Genomic DNA, 24,568 nt, shown 5'->3' on the forward strand with positions numbered 1-24,568 from the left:
TGTGTGTGTGTGTGTGTGTGTGTGTGTGTGTGTGTGTGTGTGTGTGTTTATGGAAGCCCTATAACTCTACATCATTGATGCACAAGTGATTAATAAGATGCTTATGTATAGCTTCTTCTTTAACTTCAAAGCCAAACTTGATTCTATTTGGGGAGACGACAGTGAGCTTAAGGCCAAAGAGAACCTTTATAAGCTTAAAGACAGAAGTCATGTTTTATTATTGTGCTGGTGGCATTTAACAATAAAGAAATCTTCCACATGGATGTTGAATGCTCTGATGCTCTCGGTACACTTGAGTTTGGTTTATATATTTACAGGACAGAAATAACCATTAATTCAGAACTCAGTCAAAGGCTTTGCCATTATCAGCAAAGGCAGGTTAAAAGTTAACCCATTTTCACAGAATCATAAAGTCTTAAAATTGGAAGAAATCTCAGTGGCCAACTAGTCCAACACATTTAAGAAAGGAATCCCTACTATGGCATGCCTGACCTCTGCTTCAAGATTTTTAAAGAGGAGGAACGTTGTCTAGGCAGGTCTTTATTGCTTATTCAACAACTGCTGAATATATAATGAATCTCTCTTTATACCCCTGGGGCTATGTTCAGATAAGACATCAAGTTCAAGGGCTGGTTAATGTGCCCATAAGAAAGCTGTCTTGAAAACCAAAAAAATCAAAAGATTTATGTTTCAAACAGTTATTAATTGATGTACTATCAGAATTAAATCAGTTCAAATTACAAAGCTGTTAATAAATGCTCCTGCTAAGACTACCAATGTGCAAGAAGCTGATGTGGTGATAAAAAAATGAGGGTGGGAGATCTGAACTTCCTTTTATAATTAATAATAAAAACAATACCTGATACTTGCCTAGTACTTTAAGATTTTCAAAGACCTTTCCTCCTATTATCTTACCTTACCAACACAATGTCCCTGAGAAGTGGCATGATCCCCATTTTACGGGGGAGGAAAAGGAAGAGCAGAGAAGTTAGCTAAATTGGAAGCGGTCACACAGCTCATAAATATCACAGGTGCATGACCACAGACAAGTCCCTTAACCTCTCTGATCCTGCTCTTTTCATTTGTAAAATCGGATGAATGATGCTTCCAGCACCTCCCTCACAGGACTGTGAGGGCCCGTGCAAGTATTTTTAAAAGCATGACATGAATGTCAGTTACAATCATCATTTAATTTGATTCCAATCGACACCTTGGCTTCTTGGCTTCCCTTGTGTGTTGGCCGGCCTTTTGGCCCTCTGGGTGCTCACTGTTTCCTCCTTATTAGGATGGAGGGAAGTGTAGACTTGGAGTCAGATGATCTGGGTACAAACCCAAGCTCTTCTACTCACTACCCGTGGAACCTGAGCGAGTCACTGACCCTGTCAAGATGAGTGTCCCTCCCTGAGCAATGAGGGTGTGGATCAGAGGACCCCATGTCCCTTCTAGTTCGAGATCTGTGTTCCTAAGAAAGCTAAGCGAAAATCTGTCAACTAGTAAATTCCTGGTTCCACATGAACCACAAGGACAGTCCACTTTTCTCTGGTGGTTAAGAGTATATGAAGAGGCCCACTTTCCTATCATGTTTCAATCATAAAGCAATGTGGACTTTCTGTAGAGTCGTATAATATTTGAAATAAATTTTACATTTGCAAATGTAGATAATTTAAACAGAAATTTCAAATTGTCTAATGCAGACTTTGACTCTGATTTTGGCCAATCTAAATAAAGGCTATCTAGTGTACTTACCCGAATAACTGAACCAAGCTTGATAAGACATGATCACCAATTTTCTCAGCACCTATCACAATCCGTTGCACAAAGTAGGTACTTTATAAATGTTTATGGAATTAAACTGATGCATCAAGTGATTTGAGTGATAATAAACACTTACATGCATATTATTAAATATTTTTTTCCCATCTGCTAATTACTTTCTTTGGAGTAATGTTTTGGAGTAAAGTTTGGACTTACTTTGGAGGCAGAGTCTCAATATCCCGAATCTCCCTGGTTGCTGTCATTGTAAACCCATCAATCACGTAGAAATGCTCTTTACCAAAAAGAAGGAGGCCTTCGCTGGTATCCAGGCCTTGGACTCGAGCACAGCGATACATGTGCTGAATCTGTAAGAAAATCATCAATTTTCAGTGGACGCAGGCTAACAAAGGTTGGATCATGAATTAGTTTTCTCACTAATATTATGAAGTAGGATGCTCTTAATTACAGTCACAAAATATATTAAAGCAATCTTATGATCCTCTGGACTTTCCTAAACCTTCCTGGGCTCACAGGACCCAAAGTTGTCCTCCCATTTATTTATTATTGTAAACAAACATATGAAATCATATCATTTGGTACATCTTGATTTATTAACATTTAATGTTAATCTTTTTCTCAACTGCATGTAAACAAAACATTTTAACACCTGTGTTTTTTTAAATTTTGAGTTCCAAATTCTCTCCTTCCCTCCTCTCCCCACTTCTTGAGAAGGCAAGCAATTTGATATGGATTATACACGTATAGTCATGCAAAACATTTCCATGTTAACTATGCTGCAAAAGAAAACTTAGGTCAAAAAAAAAAAAGACAAGGATAATAAAGAAAGTTTAAAAAAAGTATGCTTCAATTTGCATTCAGACTTCATCAGTTCTTTCTCTGTAGATGGACAGAATTTTTCATCCTAAGTTTTTCAGAATAATTTAGGATCATTGTATTTCTGAGAATAGCTAAGTTATTCACAATTCATCATTGTACAATATTGCTGTTACTGTGTACAATGTTCTCTGGTTCTGCTCATTTCACTTTGCATCAGTTCATGTAAGTCTTCCCAAGTTTTTCTGAATCTAGTGCATCTTTAAAAAATTATGTCTAGACTATTTTAACATAGCAGTATTGGTCAGAACTTTTTACACTCCTTTGGGCTACATAACTTAATAAGACACTGGGATTTAAGAAGAAATTTAGAGGAATTAAGATCATGTACAATGAAAAAGATGATGTACCCTTAACATTTCTCTAGTGTCATTTAGGCAACTCAGTAACTTGTAAACTACATTACCATAAAAACATTACCACATGACTACTAAACTATATTACACAGTGGCATGTGCCAAGCAAGCTTCACTGTAGGGGAATCTTGGCTGTCAGAGGGCAGGAATGTGAAGGAGGATTTAGATCGGGAGGATGCCCACAACTTACTTTTCTTCCACTGCTACATACCCTGGAAAAGTTAAAATAACATGCCAAAACTGATTTTGTTCCCTATTCCTCACTGACACTATGATTAGTTACTGATGTAAAAAGCTGAAATTTGTTTGAAATTCTGTTTTCACATATGGAGAGGACTGGTGATTTTTCAATGTAGGCACTGTTTTCTAGGTAGCTACCAACCCTTAGTAACAAGACTTTTTTCTTTCTTTCTTTTGGCAATTGGGGTTAAGTGCCTTGCCCAGGGTCACACAGCTACTAAGTGTCAAGTGTTTGGTCTGAGGCTGGATTTGAACTCAGGTCCTCCTGAATTCAGGGCCGGTGCTCTATCCACTGCGCCACCTAGCTGCCCCAAGACTTTTTTCTTAAAACTTATTTCAACACGAGTCAAGAAAAGCATGACAGGAAGACAAAGTCAAACAAGGCTCATCTCATGTCCAAGTTTAAATCTATTTCCTGTAATATTAGAATGTAAAAGTCAAGAGCCAGCGTGAAAAAACTCTATTAATGAAAAAGTCTGAAAAGAGATCCGGAGGAAAACGCTTTCCTACAATATCAAGATGAACGTCTACTTTCTTCTTTTGCTCTTGTCACAACGTTGATAACAAAAAATACTAGCAATAAAATGGAAGCCTCACAGGTTCTTTTGTGGTTCTGAGACGTCCTGTCCTTATCATTAGTTCATACTAACGATTCCCGATGGACGGCTTAGAATTCTGACATCTGTGAAAACCTCAATAGAACAAATAACCCATTTATTTATTAGCAGCTAAGTGAAATGGTAATGAGAAGTGGTACGCAGCACAGTGGACAGAGGGCCGGCCTTGAAGCCAGACCGACGTGGGCTCAGGTCCTGCCTCTGAGCTCTAATTCACTCAGTGCTCTTGTTAACTATCTAAGACTATATGTTGCAGGGAAGGTGGCAACCTGCATGGGTAGAAAGAGTTTCCTCACACAGGAGCTCACGGTAACAATGAAATCACAGGTCCAGGCCCTAACCCTAGGACAAAACTCTATGAAGCAAACAGAGCACCCTCTGATTTTCACTTGCTGCCTACACACAAATCCAGGACAAGATCCATTACTTCTGTAGTCTTAATTTAAAAGAGCACTTACTCAGTTTCAATAATTTCACTGACAGGGGAAATCAGACACCCAGAAACTGAGTGACTTATCCAAGATAGCAGTCTATCACTGGGAATGAAAGCCAGATTCTCTAGCGTCCTGACAAATCACTGACCAGCCTCCCCAAAAGTATTTGAACTAAAGTTATTTATTTATTTTTTTTGGCTAGGCAATGGGGTTAAGTGACTTGCCCAAGGTCATACAGTTATTAAGCATTATGTGTCTTGAGGCCAGATCTGAACTCAGGTCCTCCTGAATCCAGGGCCGGTGCTCTATCCACGTAGCTGCCTCTTGAACTAAAGTGCTCAAGTAAAGCGAGATCAAATGTTTTTGAAACACGATACCTTCTCCCCCTCTTCCAGCAGGCGAAGTAATGTTGCATTATCTGTTTTCTCGTCCTCTTCTATGGAGCTGCCCTCAGCTATCTGGTCCTGTAGTTGTTCTTGGTTTTCTTCATCCCCCCCGTCAGGGGCAGAACGAGATCTTTTCAGAGGAGGTTTAACCAGACCTGTAACGTCATTACCAAATAAATCAGTGTTACTGGCATAGGGATTAGTTTTGCAGTGAGACCCTTCTCTCCTGTAGTTCAAAGGAAATGGAATTCAAATTTCTCTGATGTGAAATCTCTGGCAGGCACAAACCAGTGACTTGTTTGCCACTGTATGGGAACCTAAATTCAATTCAAGTTAATAAACATTTCTTACGGAGCTGCTACGTAGAAAATGTTGTACTAGGGGAGAGGCTCATCAATCCATCTTTCCACGGAACAAGACAGCTAGAAAACTTGGGTGAATCTGCTGGTCTTACACAACGCTTCGAGACATTAGTACCGAATGGTGCTGATTAGCTTTTTTAGAGGGAGCTACCTTCGCTGTTTGCTACATGGTGTGAGAAATGAAGAGGCAAAGTCCCTCCTCCTCACCATTCTCAGGAGATCTAGAACCAAATTAGTTTGCCGACTGGTGAGCAATCCGGTATTGGATGAAGCGCTAAAAAAAAACCGCAGCTCACATTTACATAGAGCTTTAAGATTCGCACAGGGCTTTACAGTGAGGTCGGCACCGTTTGACAGCTGAGGGAAACGAGGCTCAGAGCAGTTCAGTGCCTTGTGCAGGATCACTCAGCTCCGAAGCCCCCAAGGCCATGTTCAAATTCAGGTCTCTGTGACTTGAGTACAGCACTCCATCCATTATACCGCGCTGCATCCATGAAGGAGTAAGAGAAGTAACAAGAATACTTACATGATTCTCTAAGACAAAACTTCTCAATAAAGAGAGAATAAAAATAACAGAGAACAGGAAAATAAATTAACCAAATTATTTTTATTAAAATGTTAAAAAAAAATTAGAAATATAAAAATTCCCTTGTTAATGCCTCTTTCTGGCACAGAGGTAACCTGGATTCTCAAAAATTATGTCAGCATTGCGCAAGCTCTGGCCAATTCTACCAAACTGGAAAGCCTTTGAGTGTGGCCTCCACAATAGACTGTATACACAATTAAGTCTCTTGTAGCACGGATAATAAATTCCCAGGAATGATTTCATATATTTGATGTGTACTTCTTGAAGTTATAACTGTGTAAAAAAAGTGGGAAATAGTTTCAAGCGCAATGGAAATATGAGTGTGAATCTGAATACATGCCACTACTTCAGGAGGAATTGCATTAATTGGGATCTAGCCTAGCCTGGCTGAATGCAGAGAAGTTAGGCACCAGATGGCTCCCTGGCAGTGAATTTTTTGCCACATCAACTAATGAAAAAGGTAAAAATACAACATGGATCTTTATCCTTGTGGCTGCCTTCTATTTCCACAGTGACGATAGCAGAGTGGTTAAAAAAAAAAAGGGGCAGGAACAGAAGGTGTTAAGAATTTCAGTTTAGTTTTACCTACAAATATTAGCTTAAATGTTGATATTCTAAATGTGCAATCTTTGTTCAACAAGTGACAGTAGATACATGATTGTATCATATCCATATTGACATTCTTACTAAAGATAAAACAAATAAAAACAAAGGAACCACAGATAACTAGAAAGACCGCTTACAGATCCCCCTTATAAAAGTGAATAAAAGAGTTAATGGAGCTTGCTTTATCATATTCCCAAAGACAAAACCCCATCTTTTCAAGGGATATTTGGTCATCTCACCTTGTAGGCTTGTTGTTATTTGTAGATATTTTAAATAAATATTTCTCTGTGTGTAAATGTATATATCTATCTCTATCTATCTATCTATCTATATATATATATAAAATATGTCACAGGAATGTTAAAATATTTACTTAAATTCATGTAGCAAATTAATAATGGGGTTGCTGGGAATACGAATTTCAACACTTAATCCATTTTTCTTTCTACCAGAGTACACAAAAATCTATTAATGTTGAATCCAATTTCATTTTCCCCCTCAAAGAAAAGCAAATTTGGATAACAGCATCTTAGTAACTTCTGATGATCATCCCAGTTCCAGGAATTCTAGAATGTGAGAAAGGAAAGTGATCTCAGTGGCCATGTGATCCAGACCACACATAGATGGAAGGACTTTTCACTATCACACACCCATAAGTGGTCATGCAGCCTCTACCTGATGACCTTGAAGGAGGAGAAGCCACCACTTCACTTCTGGACAGCTCTAATGTTAGAGTTCCCCTGACACTGAGTCTAAGCCACCCTTCTAGTACCACCCCTCCCACCCCACCACTGCTCCTGGCTCTGACTTGTAGGGCCAAACAAAATGAAGTCTCATCCCTTCTCCACATGACGACCCTTCAGTTGCCTGAAGGCAGGTATCAGATCTCCCCCTGAGTCTTCTATTCCTCAGGCTAAGAATACCTACTGCCTTCAGCCAATTTTTGTATGACATAAACTCAAGGCCCTTCACCATCCTGATGACCTTCTTCTGGACCCTCTCCAGCTCGTCAATGTTCTTCTTCAATCATGGTCTCTAGACCTAACACAAGACTCCAGGCGAGGTCTAAAAAGGGGAGAGCTCTGCGGGGCTATTATCTGGAAACTACATGTCTCCTAATCCTGCTCCAAATCACATCAGTTTTTTTGTCTGCCACAACACACTGCTGACTCATATTGAGCCTGTAGGTCAACACAACCCCTAGATCTTTTTCACGACTACTGTCTAATTCTAGTCACTTAGGGAAATCTCTAGCTGGAAAAATTTAGGGCAATCTCTTTAGCCCCACAAGTGAGATGACCATTTCCAGTTGGTTACAACATATCAGGGACAAACCCAGAAATTGTCTATTAGAGTGCTACCTTAAAATAACTAAGTGCCCTGGAGTGTGATGCCAAGGTGGATAAACTATGGGTGTCATCAAATAGCTGGCTAGCACATAACACACACTGGAAAACAATTAAATGATGCCTCGTTCTCCGCCTTTGGCAAAGAGATCAAACCTATACAACCCTGAAACAAGTACTTATTCCCAAGGATTACCAAATTAATCATGGCTCTCTACTATCCCTTTTTTCATCTTCTAATATGAAAGAGTCAGAAAGTCAAGCAGCCCGTGAAAGACTAATGGATGCAAATGATCCATTTTAACGAGCCACAAAGAGGCAGCCCACCTTTAACTTTGGCGATGGTGTCTTCTCCGTGCTCCGGCTCCTGCTGTGCAGACTCGCCTTCAGAACTTTCTACGATGGCATCCTGGACAAAGGCTGGATTTCCCGAAGCCAGTCGCATGTAGTACTCCTTGCTGTCATAGCTGACTGCCCTCCGATATCGAGCAGGCTTCTAAAACATAATCAGGGAGAGGCTCATCAATCCATCTTTACACGGAACAAGAGAGCTAGAAGCATTGAGAATCTAAGGTTACCGAGGGGAGATGCTGTTATCATTTTATGTTACCTATTTTCAGATGTTAGTTAGTAATCAGTAAGTACAGAATTTTCTTTAATATGATGAAGATAAGCGCACTTGCTTTAATTGTGGCCAAGTGAATGTCCTGTAAAGAAGTTCATTTTCTATCTTGTCTTTTGTATCATAACTTTATATATGAAAATTTTAAAGAGTTTTAATATTTTAATTTAATATATTTTATTTTATATATTCTAATTCTAATCTAATATTTTAAAGAGTTAGCCAAATATCATAATGACATCCTTATTGGGAAACGATAAAAATATCAATAGTTCTGCACCCTCAGAAGCATCAGAAAAACTCCCTCTGCAACACTATACAACCCACTACTGGGCTGCAACACCTCACATACATTTCACAGCATAGTTTAAAAAAAAAATGCTGCAAACATCCAGAAAGAAGCAGTTCTTCCAACTGCATACACAGAGATTTACCTTTCCAGGTGTCTTCTGAATCCTGTGTTTACATTTCCTACTCAGCCTTCATCTTTCAATTAGAAATGCTCTACTCCATTAAAGATGCATCTTTTTTCCTCTGTGCAGAATTAATACTCAGTTTTTAAAGGTAAGTTATTTTTAATTTTAAGCCCCTATCTTTTGCCTTTTGAAATATTCCAACTCTTCTGGTTTAGAGTAGAATCTTCCCAGTCTTGGGTGATTGGGACTATGGTTCCTTGGTACCTGAACCACTTCTTTCTGGATGTTTACAGTATTTTTTTTTTAACTATGTTGTGAAAGTTTTAGATTTTGATCATGAAATTCCCAGAAATTTTCCTTCTGAAGTTCCTTTCGGGAGGTAATTGATGAATTCTTTCTATCTTTACTTTAGCCTCTTGGTTCTAATATATCTTGGGCAGTTGTCATTTGTGATTTCTTAAACAGGTTTCTTTTTTATCATGGCTTTCAAGGAGTCCGTTGATTCTTAAACCATTTCTCTCTGACCTATTTTTCAGGTCACTTACTTTTGATAGTAGAGATTTTATATTTTCTTTTTTTCCCCCAATTTTTAAATTTTGTTCTAGTATTTTTTCCTGTTTCACAGAGTCACTCATTTCTTTTTGATATATTCTAATGTTAAAGGAATCTACTACTTGGGTAAGTTTTTACCACTTTCTGTTCTAAGCTACTTATTCTGTATCCAGTTCTCTCCTCCAAAGCTTTTATTTCATCTTTTTTTTTTCATCTTGTTTCATTTCTTTTAGTTTTCCCTTTGTCTTTGCGGAAAACTCATTTTTCCTCTGACTCTCTTCTTGAAATTGTTATGAAGTCACTCATTTGGGATATCTCTGGGTCTATGGTGATTCTTTTCTTCCATTCTTAGTTCCTGAATTGGGGGCTCTGTGCTAGGGACAGGTTCCCTCTCCAGCTGTGCTTCTAGGGGTAGTTGCCGGCCCTGTGTCCCCTGGGTACCTGTGCAATGGCCTTCACTTTCTAGCCTCAGGCCCTTAAGGAGTTCTGAGGTTCAGAATGCTGGAGGCCAATAAAGATCAGCTGAAAGACTTATGTGGTCTTCTACCTATCTCCTGCTCTCCCTCATGGGGTCCCTTTTACTTGCCATGCTCTAACTTTTCTTTTTCACCTATATAAACCCTATCTACTCTTTGGGTCCACAGAGGGCACTTTCTGAATACAATCTGTTGATTTTTGTCTGGACTTGTGATTTCATCAGTGTGGATAACTCCCAATATGGAAGTCACTCCACAGTTGAGTGACTCATTCTGCTGCTTATCTTATAGTCTCAGGAAACTCCCTGGGACACTGAGAGGTCAAATGATTTGCTCATGATCACAGACCTAGTATATATCAAGACAGGACTTAAAATAAGATTTTCCTGATTCTAAAGCTGTCTCTCTATCCATTACACTAAGCTGCCTCACGGGAATAATTCTTCTTCCAAGGTCCTATATGTTTAGGCACACTCTACATAACATTGCCCCAATTAACACTGTCTTCCAATGAAGTCATTTTAGATTATAAGCAAGCCCCACTGTAAATCACAAACCCCCATTGTAGCTGATTTGCTCAACTGAGCATTCATTTATAGCATTCCAATGGAAGTGACCAATACCATGCCCCGTAATGCCCCTGTCTTTGTCTAATGTCCTTTCTGACCAAATTAATTATCGACACTGGGCAAAGAACTCCTCTATTTATGAAACAAAATTGAATGCAACTCTAGCTTCACTTCCTACATCCATCTGTGTGAAAGAAGACATATGGTTTATGAATTAGTTTACAATTTAAATAAATTATCATGAAATTAGGAGGGATGTTTAAAAAAGGAATATAGTAGTGAGCTTAGGAAACCTTTAGACATATTACAAGGAGAGGTATATTTCCCTCTTATTTAAAAATGGTTCTCTACTTGCTCTGTTAACATTTTCCCTTAAAACACAGACAATATGAAGATAAGAATCTGAATAGCCTGTGAGATTAAACACCAAGATCACAGACCCACTGAAGGGAAGGTTCATATATCTCTACCATTCAAACTTTTTTGGATAGAGCTAAAACAGAGTAGAATACCTTGGATCCAGGGTTTTCATCAACACTAGGTATAAGCCTGAAATGAGAACTAAGTTCTAGAAACTTCATGTCTAAAATGTGTTTGTTATACTTTTTCCTTTCATATAAACAAATAAATTCTTAATACATTCCACAATCTGCAACGAAACATGATGTGATATGGTATTGTCTGCTGATGTATAAGTAAGGATATTACCTGTCCTGCTATGATCAGATTAAGCATACTTTTTGCTCATATAATCTAATTGCTAATATAAAGTCTAACCAAAAACAAATGTACTTCTAAATGGAGTGTTTCTGAAAATGAAGACAGTTCTGATATAGAAAATTACCTTCTTTTAAAGCCTGTAACAATATCAGGGAATGAACTTTAAATGAAGAGTAGGAGTGACAAACAGGGAACAGAAATCAAACAGTATAAAAATAAAATATGTAAAACACTAAATAAAACTTTACTTAGAAGCAGGGCCAGCTAATGGAAAGTGTTCTGAGAATTCTATAATATGAAAATTAAGAAGACTAGTATAATCCTCTTATTCTATGGGAATAAGATCCTTTTAAAAAGCAGGGGTACTGAAGTATTTATAAAATACCTATTTCAAAATAAATGAAGGCAGATTAGTGGATGTATAGATGTAAAAGAGTATCTAAAGGATTACTGCACAGTCGTAATTCTAAGATATTGGATTCTTTCTTTAAATACTTCTGAGACGTTACAATGTTTTCTGAGAAGCATTCAAACTGCACTCATCTGGCCAACAAAGAATAATAAAATAACCTATACTTTTTATTTCAGTCATAAATTTAAAGAGATTCATTCTTTCTGACAGATACCATCCTTTTTGGCCCTTTCTTTCTACTTCTACATTTCCTCCCTACCTTCCCCACCAAAAAAACCCCCAAAAAACAATTCTTGAATTTTATAAGGATCTTTCTTCTATGTAGATTACTGAGTAAATAACATTTATCAAGCATCACCAATTACTAAAGCCAATATAAGTTTTATTATGAGCAGTGAAAATTTAGCCTGTTAGTGAGCAACATACAAATTCTACAGAAATGATTAGGCAGATTGGCAAAGGATAGAAGAACATATTTCAGTAAGGATGACTACATCTTTAAATCTTAAAGTATTTATAGAAAAAGCAACTTTGAAAACCAATCTTTGAAGTTAGTTTGGTCTATCATGCATTAAAACTGTGCGTGTAGTTGACATTCTGTTACGGTACTTTATGCTTTACCTTTTGAGGAATGGTATCATCAGGAGGGTCAAGCTGCTTACTTGGGGTGGCAGACTGAAAACAGGGGATTAAGTACAGAGAGATCAGAAAAAAAATCACGTGTGTGTGTGTTTGTGTGTGTGTGTGTGTGCGCACATATGACAGCAAGGCTTTCTTGAGTTATTGGTGAAAAATGAGCGAACACAGGCTGGATGTGAGCCATACACTCAAAGAAAGTAAATTTTGAAGTCTAAGCTGCTTGACATGATGAAATTTTGCATTTTATGACTACTTTATGAACGACACAGAATGATGCAAGAAAAACAAAAATATCCACTGCTGTTGAAGAGCACTCATACACACACACACACACACACAATAAAAACCTAAAAAAAAAAATCCCCTTGCATGTGGCTTGATGTAGTATTAGCTCATTTGATTCTCACAACAACCTCGGTAGGGAGGTTCTATTATTATCTCCATTTTACAGAAGAGGAAACTGAGGCAGATAGAGGTTAAAGTGACTTGCCCAGGGTCACAGAGCTAGCATCTGAGCTGGAATCTGAACTTGACCTCCAGACTCCAGGTTCCATGTTCTATCCAGTGTCACCTAACTGAAATCCATAGAATAGTTTGAGGATCTCAAACTTTTTAGTTTTGGGACCCCTTAACATTCTAAAAAGTTACTGAGGAACCAACAGAATTTTTGTTTATATGAATTTTATCTTATTGATAGTTACTACATTAGAAATTAACTGAAAAATAAAGAAAATTATTTATTCATTTGAAAATAACAATAAACCTATTACATATTAGCATAAATGACATATTTGATGAAAAATAATTATATTTTCAAAAAATAGTGTGAAGAGAGGCGCATATTTAAAAAAAACTCTTTAATGTCTGGCTTAATGGAGTAGCTTGATTCTCATATTTGCTTCTGCGTTCAATCTACTGTGATATAATAATCACAGAAGCAGCTAAGCATTTACACAGCATCTACTATATGCCAAGCACTATGTTAAGGGCTTCACAAATATCTCAGTTTATCCTCCCAACAACTTTGGGAGGTAGAAGCTGTTATCATCCCCCTTTTACATTTGAGCAAAGTGAGGCAAACAGAGCTTAGTTAAGAGCCTTGCCCAAGGTAAGTGTCTGATGCCAGATTCTGAACTTGAGTCTTCCTGCCTCCGGGCCCAGTGCACCACCAACTGCCCCTCAGGTGGTTTTGGTTGAAGAACGTGGAAGCCTCACACAAGCGTAGTTGAAAAAGGGAAGAGCATTTTAACAGGTAAATAATGTCTTAGTATTGTTATAAAATACTTTTTTTTTTAAAAATCTCTTAGACCCCTTGAAAGGCTCTCAGGGACCTCCACTGGTCTATGGACCATATTCTGGGAACTGCTGCCATAGAAAGTACAAAAATCTCATGTTCGATAGTATCTTCAGCCCGTTGATCAATACTAAGGCAGGTAAGTAGCGAGTAGGATTGATCTGTTTAATTGGGAACATAAAACAACAACAACTAATAATGATATAGGGATTTATATAGGAATCAAGATTGCACTTGTGATTTCATTAATACATGGAACTCTCAGACAAGGACACTCTCACTCTGACACAGGCTGGCACTTTCTCTGCAACGTGTAGCCTTCACGAGCTACCTGGGGCAGGCCAGTAGGAAGTTACATGACTTGGGTAGGGTCATGCTGCCAGGATGTGTCAATCTTGAACTCAGGTCTGCCTGGCTGTGAGGCCGGCTTTCCATTCACTACCACACAACACATCTGCAAAGCTCTTATACATACATACATTTATAATGTAATATTATGCTTTATTATATATTACGTCATTTGAGACTCAAACCTCACAACATAAGAATTACAAGTACTTTCATCCTCATTTTACAGATGAGAAATCTGAAGTTCAGAGAGGACAAGAATCAAATTCTGCTTTTGAAACTTTCTAGCTATGGGATGCTGGGCAAGTTATTTAAAATCCCTGGCCCTCAGTTTACTCATCTGTAAAATGAGGGGGTTGGACTCAATAGCATCTAAGGTCCTTTCTAGTTCTAAATTTATGCTATTATGTGTGATTTGTCCAGATCACACAGCTAGCCAAGTGACAGAGGCAGAATCTGAACCCAGGTCTTTCTGATGCCAAATCCAACATTCTATTAACTGCTCAATGTTAATGCAGCAACCCTGATAAACTGTGCTAATAAAACATGCAATAAAATAAAATGCTTGTTAATGAAAAACAAAACCAAACATTTACCCAAACACCTTACTAATTTATCTCTTTTCCAGGTCATTATCTGGAGTGATTTGGCACAAAATGTGCGCCACCAGAAGAGAAACATCAAGAACTTTAATCAATGCACAAACTGGACAAATAAAAATCTAGAATAGTTCAAGGCAGGCAACAGAATATAGTTTTAAAACATGAGTATCATTTTATATTTTACTTGAATTGTCCTATATGATACCAAACCTAGGGGCTGATCATTTTTCTCTTATATTAGTAGCCACTTATTGAACTAGGACTAAGTTTTTCCCCTTCTTTTCCTCATTTGGAAATCAGCCCCTGGAAGTTATTCAGGCAGCCTTTAAAGTGCAGGGCTTATAATAAGATGAAATCTTGGGCAAAACCGACTCAACTAGAAAACTCAGATCTGATCAAAAGGTAAAGAAATTTTAGTTTAGGCGAACTGACAGATTCTGGCCCACTGTTTTACTCAGACAGGTCTGGTCAAAAGTGGATTCCCTCTTTTGTCTAGATTTCCCTAGGGGGTGTGATAGGGGCGTAGATAAGTCTCTTTGACCAAGACTGAGTGATTAGTCCCCAAACCCCAAAACCTCATTAGAATAAACACACCTCTCATTGTAATATTCAATTTCTCATTACTTGTTAACCAGGAACACCCCTTCTTCCAAGGGCATATAAGTGTTGAGTGGGTTCCATGAGGGGTCCTTGGCATTTGAGAGTGCCACTGACTCCTTTTATTAATTATTGCTAGCATGATTAATAAAATGATTCATCCAGAACCCAGAAACTATGTCTCTTGAACTTTTTATACGTCACAATTATACTGCAGATACATAGCTCACAGCTACAACACTAAGTAGTGAGCTGCAGCCATGAAATAACCAACCTTAAATAAAACATGGCTTTTATACCCTTTCATCCTCAGCTTTCTTTCAAATGCAGACTGGACATCTGTAATCCCTGCTACTAGGGAGGCTAAGGCTGGTGGATCACTTGTAGGGCATTCAGTTTACCACATTCAGTGTAAGTCTACCACCATGATAGTGAGCCCCTGGGATTGGAGGAAGGGGGGACCAGGTGCCTTAGGAGGGCTGAACAATCCCAGGTTTTAAACAGGGCAAGTCAATGCTCCTGTGCCAATCAACAGAGAAACATGGCCTGTAAATAGCCACTGTACTATCAGTCTAGGTGAGATAAGACCCAACTAAAGAAAAAAAAAAGATTAAAAAATTTGGTGACTTAGAAGAGCGTTGTTATTCCCTAGTTCAACATGGAGACTGTAACCCTATGGAGCACATTCAGAGCATCAGATATGGCTTTAGTACAAATTTAGTAAAGACTATTCTATAGGAAACTATGCACCTCTAAAAGCTTTCTCTGAAAGACAATGGTGGCGTAGTAGAAAGAGCATGGAATTTGGATTCATTTACTATTCTGATCCAATTCAACAACACAGACATTGAAGATGACAATTCTGCCTTCAAGAAGTTTACAACTGGGGCAGCTAGGTGGCACAGGGGATAGAGTGCTGGCCCTGAAGTCAGGAGGACCTGAGTTCAAATCTGGCCTCAGACCAAACACCTGACGCTTACTTAGCTGTATGACCCTGGGCAAGTCACTTAACCCCAACTGCCTAAAAAAAAAAAAAGTTTACAATTTAAAAGGAGGATAACATATGTATGTAAGTAAACACAATGCAATCTGGAGGGCAGAGACCCCAGACATTTAGGGAGACAGTGGAAATATTGATTGGGCCCACGTCAATACATGAAGAAGGAGGTAAGGAAAGGCATTTGCTGTGGTCGTGAGAGAGCGGGATGAGATGATGGGATTTTTTCATAAAGTTACATAGTAATCAGTAGCTCCAATGTGATCTAAGTCCATAGTGTATAAAGGAGACTTGTTCAGTGGTTTCAGTCTCTTCGTGACCCTATTTGGGGTTTTCTTAGCAAAGATACTAGAGTGGTTTGCCATTTCCTTCTCCAGCTCATGAGGAAACTGAGGTGAACAGGGTTAAAGTGACTTGCCCAGCGCATTTGAAGCCAGATTTGAACTCAGGGAAAACGAGTCTTCCCAACTCCAGGCCTGGCCCTCTATTCACTGAGCTGCCTAGCTGCCCTGAAGACTACCATGAAATGACTGTGGTAAGGGAGGAGCCTGGGGGCTTGAATGCCAGAATAAGGAGGGTGGTGAGTTCCTGGAGACTTTCCTTTTTGAGCAGGGCATGACACGGCCACGCCTATTCATCAGAAAGATTCTTTGGGCAGCCATGTAAAGGACAGACTGAAGACGGGAGAATCTGGGAGAAGGGAGCCTAGCTCAGAGGAGCCTGTGACTGTCCAGGTGAGAGGAGAGAAGGACTTCAGACAAAGGAGAGGCTCCCGTAGCAGAAAGGAATAGAGGCAAGGGTCATAACAAAGATGGAAGTGACAGGCTCTCCCAACCAACTGGATGTGGAAGATGAGAAAACAGAGAAGTGAGGAAGAATGGAATGAGGTCCCATAACATTACAACTCTAATGATAGCACTACTATACCATTCATAAAATTTAGTAACTCACAGAAAGAAATCAGTCTATTACTAAGCCCGGACACAGGATTCTGAGCCTTTGAAGGCCAAAGTTCCGCAAAAGGGCTCAGGAGGCATTTTTAGCATGCCTCATCTTGGATCACTGGCTTTGGCCCTGGTAGGAGTTTTTGAAACTTGTAAAATTGAATGAAGCATAGAGATGAATCCCTATTCATCGGTCCCATATCAGAAATCCTTCTAGGTGACAGGATTGTGCTAGGTGTGGGAGAAACAAGAAAATGTCCCTGATGTCAAGGAGGAGAACAAGCATGTCCTCAGAAAGTGGTGAGGCAGACGTGCAGAGAGAAAAGCCAAAGCCGAGTGTACACGGCAGAGAATAGCTAGCTTCTGGGGGCACGAGGAGGTGGCAGTAAGGGGTCACACAGGGGGGCCTAAGCAGAGAGGGCCTCCCAGGCATGCAGGACAATCTAGGCCCAGGCCCAGAAGATACATATGGGCAGAAGCTGGAGGCCCATTTGGCTGCAACATACCAATGTATGTGAAGGAGTAAAGCCACACTGGGAGCCTTTCAAGGACAATGGAATAATCAGTATGTTAACTAGTGGGAAGAGGAACTTCTGGAGGGATGGCCATGGTCAGACCTGGTCTCCAGGCACCTCCCTTTGGTGTGGGAAGGCTGCACAGGAGAGGAGAGAGACTTGAGGCAGAGGTCAATAAGATGGCCACTGTACTAGTCCAGATGAGAGACAAGAAGGGCCTGAATTACTATGGTGGCTATGAGAGTGAAGAAGATGGGACAGATGGAAGAGGTGTAGGAGAGGCAGAATCAACGGGATTCAGCAATTTGTTGGCTGTGAGATCCCAAGGGGTTGAAAACCTGGGCAACTAGAAGGATGGTGCCAGAAGCAGGGGTATCTGTGATAATCTGCCCTGAAATCCACCCCTTGGTGCCTCCCTGGGGGGTGACCCAGGAGTTTTAAAGGCATTTCCAGCAGAGCACCAGCTTTCGTAGGGCCTATCAGGCAAGAAAGATTTCAAATATGGATGCGTCTGTCAAGGAACAATCTAGTGAATATGGAGAAGCTCATTCTCAGAAGGGTGGCCACCAGTAACTAAGAGATAGAGGAGCAGTGAAAAAACCTGTGAAGTAACAGTATTTGTTATAAGGTCATAGGCCTATAATCAATGCTGGTAAAAGTCTTTGAAAATACATGAAAGGATTATTTTTTTTTGTATGTAAACATCTAAAACAAGAAGCTGTTTGGGTGTTTGTTAAATGCAGAATAAAAAAAAATTAAAAGGTTCTGAGGAAAAATGTAGTTAGCTCTACCTCTCTAATTGGTGACATTGCTGTCAGGCTCTAGAAGGAAAATGCCTATCTTTATAAAGAGCTACAACTCTAAATGACCTTTTGACTGGAACTTTAAGCAGAGAAGGGACCTGGAGGGAACCTGGGGTGGAAGTTTCCCTTCAGACACATACTGGCCGTGCGAACCCGGGAAAGTCACAGGTCTCAGTGATTCGGAAAACTCTTTAAGACTATCAGTTGTGAGAAAGTGCCAAGCTTCCTATAATCAATGAAATCACAAGTCCAATAAAACAATTATAATAAAGCAATATAGTACCAATACTACTACATTCCACAATTCTGTCCAACTCCTAGATACACTAACTAGTTTCCAAATGGAGAGAAAATAAATTAGTAAGCTGCTAATTAACATGAATTTAGGATTTCAGGTAGGATATTTTAGGTAATTCATATGATAATCTGAAAAAGCTTACAAAAGAACAAAGAAATCTGAACAGCTACTATAAAACACAGGACCGTGTATACTCACCAACACATTTGTCTCTTGTTCAATTTCTGGCACATAAGGGTAGTGGTTGTAAAACATGTCATTGCGGACCATTTTTTTCCTCATTCTGCAAGGCCCTTCCGTCATCTCCAGCATCCACTTGTCCAGATGGGAGCCAATGGGAGGACCCCACAAACCTCTTTCCCGCAGCAGCTCGTACTCGATTTGACCCCACTCCTCTGTCACGTATTTCAGGGCATTTTGCTGACGCTATGGATGTGAAGATTTTCAAATTGGTATCCAATCAGAAGCAGCAGGAGTAATACTAAATCTAGAAACAGCTCAGAAACAAGTTCATATCAGGAAATAAGAGCTGCCTATATTAGTTTTGCCAAAATTATTTAATTATGACTAAATCAAGGTATACTGTTTTGTGAGAACGGAAGAATTTGTTTTGATGACACAAAGTACAGTAATTAGATGAAAATGTGTTCCAAGTACGTGGCAAAGAAAACCTATGCACGCTTGTCTGACGCCTCACTAGGGCGTGGAAATGAGCCTGTACTTCAAGACTTCTGCTAGCAGAGCACAGTCTCTAAAAGGACTACTGAGTTGGAAAAGCCAGGCCCAGTGACAGGCTCTACAAATGTTTATTAAGCCAGGAACCGAGTCAGAAAGAAAAAATGGAACAGTCCGTGCCCTTGAGGAGCTTACTAAGCACACAAAACATTCACAAATAACTATACTATGAGGAATATTGAGGATGGGGATAGCACTAAGAACTGAGGGAAGAGACGTGTGTCAAGGAAGGCTGCACGGAGCAAGCTGGACCTTGAAGAAAGAAAGGCAGGGATGAGGAAGGGTGCGTCACAGCCACAAGCAAGATCACGCACATCAACACAAGCATCAAGTTCAGGAAAGTCTGGCTAGCACACGGAGTCCGTACAGGGGAGTGGTACGAAATAAAGCCAGAAAGGCAAGGGGAAGCAAGAACCCCTTGGGCCTTAAACGCCAGAGAGATCAACGATTATCTGCGGAGCAGCCTAACCGAGAACAGGTGTAATCACAAAAGGGCTGGGCCCCAACGTAGGCAAGGGGGAACAGCAGGTCAGGAAGACCATCTCTTAAGGTGTGTGGGGACACCCCATTCTTCCATTCTCATAAAACAGTATACCTTGATTCGGTCATAATTAAATACTTTTGGCAAAACTAGCATAAGCTGCTCTTATTTCCAAATACAAACTTGTTTCTGGTATAATCAAGAAAAACCTGCTTGATGACAGGAATTGATTGTATCGGGTACAAACCCCAGCAACATCTGAATACAATGTCTGAAGCGTAGCTACTGATCTCTTCTGGCATGGCAGCACCGACCAACAGCAACGAGGAAGTCTTGACCTCCCAAGGCTGGCTGATAAACACAGTCTTTCGGAGTATGACCCCGAGGACTTATGAAATAATTGCCTGAAGGTACTGGAAGACAGCCATGAAAACACAGCAAGGAATTCTGGTCAACAGACCAGAGAATGAACAAGGTGAAACTTCCTGCTATTCTCCTATTAAACATTAACATCCCAGGAATATATGGAAAGAATATAAATGTGTATCCCTGATTGGTAAATTATATTTATTTGGGTGCACATATTATCAATCCTCTAAATAGTAAGAAAAATTTGTGGAAAAGGGCAATTTTTATGTATCTTTCTATCTCCTTCAGCATCTAATGTAGTTCTTTATACATGTTAAACAATACTAGGTACTTTATACCTGCTAATTACTTTGTATGTGTTAAGTAATATTTATGTCAATGAAATTAATATGCGATTTTCATTCTAGAAAAGTGGGCAGTTTTACATAAACCAAATGGTCATAATCAAATGCTGATGTTGTTGACCACCATCTTCTCCTAGGTGCTCTCTCCTTACTGTGTGGGACACGATCCCCTCCTGGCTCCTCTCCTAACCAGTCCTCCTCTGCCTCTTCTGCAGGAGCAATACTTGTGCCCCACCTCCTAACCATGTCCTGGCCTCCCTGATCCTCTTTTGGTGAGCAGATCAGTTCAGTTATCATCTCTACACATAGCCAACCGTCACCATTAGAGCACCATCGACTGCATGCTGGGGATCTCCACCTGACTGTCACACAGGGATCTCCAACTCAACAGGTATGAAAAGGAGATCATTCTCTCATGTATGTGTCATGTAGCGATGTGTGTGAATGAATACCATCGTTTCAGTTTCAATGTACAGTGAAATGTGATACTAGAAGAATATGGGGAGGGCAGAGGCTGGTTTGCGTTGTCTTAGTATTCGTGGCCTCTAGCAGGGATGTCACCTACAATGGGCATTTAAGAAATATCTGTCAAATTTGGAAAGCCCTTCAGGATCTGGCTCCAGTATATTTTTCTAAGCTGGTTTTCTCTACTGCCCTCGACACAGAAGGTAAACTAGCTTTTCCTTGCTATGCATATATCGCGTGCTCTCCTTTCTTCTCTCCTCCTTACGGAATCACTAGCTTCAAAAGCATCCCTTATTCCATATCCTCAGGCACTGCTACTCCCTGCTCTTCCTCCCCTTCCTGGCCAAAAAAATGACTTTGTGTACATTTATGTGTGCATGTGTTGTTTTCCATCAGTAAAATGCAGCTTCTTTGAGAGCAGGAACCATTTCATTTCTGCCTTTCTTCTCCTAGCACAGGGTGTGGTGCCTACCACATAACAGATATTTAATAGAAAACTGTAAATACTTATTGAATTGAACTGCACTAGAGATTTATTCTCTACATACACACCAATCTAGAATAAGATGCTTCTTGATATGTTACAAGAATTTGATTTTAAATAAAAAAAGCCTGATTAAACAGCCATGATGCTACATAATGACATAACAAGACTTTTACAATATTTCTGAAAATAAGTATACAATATATTGTTGTGTTGTTGTTGTTTAATCGTGTCTAATTCCCTGTGACCCCACCCGAGATATTCTTGGCAAAGATAATGGAATGGCTTGCCATTTTCTTCTCTAGCTCATTTTACAGATGAGAAAAGCGAGGAAAATGGGGAAAATAGGGTTAAGTGATTTGTCCAAGGTCACATAGCTAGTAAGTATCTTGAGGCTGGATTTGAACTCAGGAAGATAAGTCTTCCTGACTCTAGGCCTAGGCCTCTATCCAGTGAACCACCTAGCTTCCCATGTAATATATACTAAATATCAAACATACTAAATATTAAATTCATATAAATATAACATCAGATATATTCAACAAATTTCAGGGAGTATAATTTTAAAAATATTACTAGTTGCCTCAAAAAGACCACATATATTTAGGATGTTATTAAATAACTATAAATTAAATAAAGTAGACACTATAAAATTCATTTTTCCATTGAGGTTATTAATGAGAACACCTTAAACAGATCTTGTTTCTTAATAAGTGCTCAAAGCACTTTTGGGCCATTTTCGATACGAGGAGTTAAGTAAGTACCAAATTTATTATTTTCTCTTTTTAAGTAGGGGATAAGAAGGTAGACAGGACACAGGCCTAATTAGTGCTGAGTCCAAGAGCTGATTCCTAGTTTCACAGATAACCAATAGCTAGAGGCTGGGCTAGTATTTGATGATGCGTCTGAATTGGATGATTTGAAAAAAATTATACTTACTTAGCTATGTTCTTACCTCCTGATATTCTTTATACTGTGTATCTACCAAGTCCCGAACAACAGCAATATGAGTAAACATCCACTGAGAAATCTCCTAAGACATTGGAGGGGGGAAAGAGTCTTAATATCTTATTAAGATTACAGTACAAAAGAATTGATTGACATTTAATTTTAAATGAAGGGTAACTGATTAAAATTCTACTAAAAAACCTGCACAGAAAGAATACCACAACTAAGCTCCTGTGATGAATACCCACTAATTTTTAGTATCTTAATGCTTTTCACAATTGCCTCTCAGGTATTAGTGCTGAGATGATTGAGAAAAAAACAAAAAACAAAAACAAACAAACCATTAACCACAGCTTTTTGGCCTCACCTCTGGCTATGGAAGCCAAGTAGAACATAACATGTTAGACTATTTTAAGTCTGAGTAAGTAAGGAATAATTTCATTCCCTTGCAAAAGCCAATGTAAAAATGTTATTATTTGTTAGGTTTTCATCTCATTGTCTACGTTGAGGTTATATTGCCCTGAACAGATTGAATATTTAAAGATAGTGGATCATCTAAGTGAATCCTCTAAGCCAGGGCTTCCTAAATTTTTTCCACTCGTGACCCCTTTTGGCAACTGGGCTGCTTTGCTCGAGGGCATGTGCAATACAAAGTGCCCATGCTTTGTGTTCAGAACCAAGGCCGCAGCGAAGTTGCAGGATGCAACACGGGCAAGCGCTGCCAGAAACACCTCAGATTCATTACGCATTTGATTTTGAATTAATTTTTTGCCGTTGTGCGTTCAGAAATGTTTTGCTGTTGGGACCCACAGTTAAGAAGTGCTGAAAGCCAACCTCCTCATTTTACAGCTGAAGAAACTACAATCCCCAGAGGTTAAGTGGCTTGGCTAGGATCAAAAGGCATTAAGTGGAAGAGTCAAGATGTCCGTGGAGATTAAGATAAGGGTCTCACAGCCTATACAATTACACATTGTTATCTATTTTGTTCACTTGCATTCTAACATGAATGCTAGACTTGGTACCCACAATGAAACACGAGCACATGAGAAGTTCTGCCACTCTGGATAAATTCTTTTGTGAAATGGCCGAAGCAGAATCAGAAAGAAATGCTTCATTTTCAGTCATTTATAAGAATGCATACTTTATGCTTTAATCTGTCATCCTCTAGGACTCTTTGCAGTGGAACCCCACAACTCACCTGTGTGGACAGGTTGTGTTTGCTGAGGCCACTCTCCTTCCGATTCCTTCTGGATCCTGTCAACTTTGAGAGGCCAAAACCACTGCTGACTCGAGACAGTTTGGACTGTGTGCTTGGCAAGAGAGCTTCTCCTCGACTGATGCACTTCTTTTCATGGGCTACGGAATTCAAATGTGATTGTGGTTATTTCATATTGCTTATCACAGATAACAGGGTTTTAAGTTTGTCATGTCCCACATGCAGCCTAAAATGGAATGATCATTAATCTATCTACTTGTTGTTGTCTCATTAATCTTATTCATTACCAAAAGTCTAAGGTAATGAAAGGTTATGTTTGGAAATGTTCTTATTAACTACTAATGCTGAAACATCTCTCATTAATCAACTAACTCAATTTCAGTTTAATAAACTTGAGAACATATGTGTTGTTTAACAAACTAGAGAAATCTCTTTCTACTTATTTCTCTCTACCCATAAAGCACCCCAATTCTCTAAGCTTAAATAAACTAAAAGTTATTGACTATGAGATTTATTAACAGCATAACAAACAAAATGAAGATACAAATACTTACTTACAATAATTATCAGCTCCGAGTTCTGACAAATGGACTAAAAATGCTCAATGAGATACTCTCAATGAGAGAGTCAATTTTTGGACATAGCTAACACGGGAATATGTTTTGCCTGAATATGTATATTTGTTACAAAGGTTCTGTTTTTCTTTTTTAATGGATGGAGGTTGAAAGGAAGATACACTGGAAGGGGGAGGCAAAAAAGAAAAACAGAACACGGAAACATTTTTGGAAAAATGCACAGGATAGAAGCAAACCCATACAAATGGGACAGCTTTGAAAGTTACACATCAAATTTATTACATACCTAAAAAGAAAAGTAAGGTATGCCTCACAGAGATTTGTGTTTTATGAAGAATCCCTATTTTCTGTTCTGTTTTGCAGGTAGAAACACTAATTTTATTTAGTGTTTGCTAAATGAAGAATTAATAAAAAAAATCAGCTATGAAAAGGCTCATAGTCAAAGTCATCTTTAGCTGTCACTACAACTTCTGCATTCTTCTCAATTCTGGAAGCACAGACTGAACATTCAGTTCTCTAAGGATACAAATTAATCTCTTCTTAAGATAAGAATTTCTCTAACTTG

The 24,568-nt window shown here is 39.1% G+C and overlaps 1 protein-coding gene across 5 annotated transcripts in view; it reads right to left on the minus strand.

Moving 5' to 3' along the window:
- Positions 1 to 24,568, minus strand: part of WDFY3 (WD repeat and FYVE domain containing 3) — a 296,048-nt gene that overhangs the window by 45,786 nt on the left and 225,694 nt on the right. For 4 of the 5 annotated variants that reach the window (XM_027853427.1, XM_027853425.1, XM_027853424.1 and 1 more), the window contains 7 exons: positions 23,411 to 23,568; positions 22,220 to 22,297; positions 18,585 to 18,812; positions 11,971 to 12,024; positions 7,910 to 8,078; positions 4,674 to 4,837; positions 1,972 to 2,120 (listed from right to left, as the gene is read on the minus strand). In XM_027853427.1, the coding sequence (XP_027709228.1) occupies positions 1,972 to 2,120; positions 4,674 to 4,837; positions 7,910 to 8,078; positions 11,971 to 12,024; positions 18,585 to 18,812; positions 22,220 to 22,297; positions 23,411 to 23,568 (1,000 nt within the window). The remainder of the gene's footprint in view (positions 1 to 1,971; positions 2,121 to 4,673; positions 4,838 to 7,909; positions 8,079 to 11,970; positions 12,025 to 18,584; positions 18,813 to 22,219; positions 22,298 to 23,410; positions 23,569 to 24,568) is intronic. The other variant, XM_027853426.1, reaches the window with a different exon arrangement.

This window comes from Vombatus ursinus, unplaced genomic scaffold (assembly GCF_900497805.2).
Source record: "Vombatus ursinus unplaced genomic scaffold, bare-nosed wombat genome assembly UNPS02009975.1, whole genome shotgun sequence".
Classification (NCBI taxonomy): domain Eukaryota; kingdom Metazoa; phylum Chordata; class Mammalia; order Diprotodontia; family Vombatidae; genus Vombatus; species Vombatus ursinus.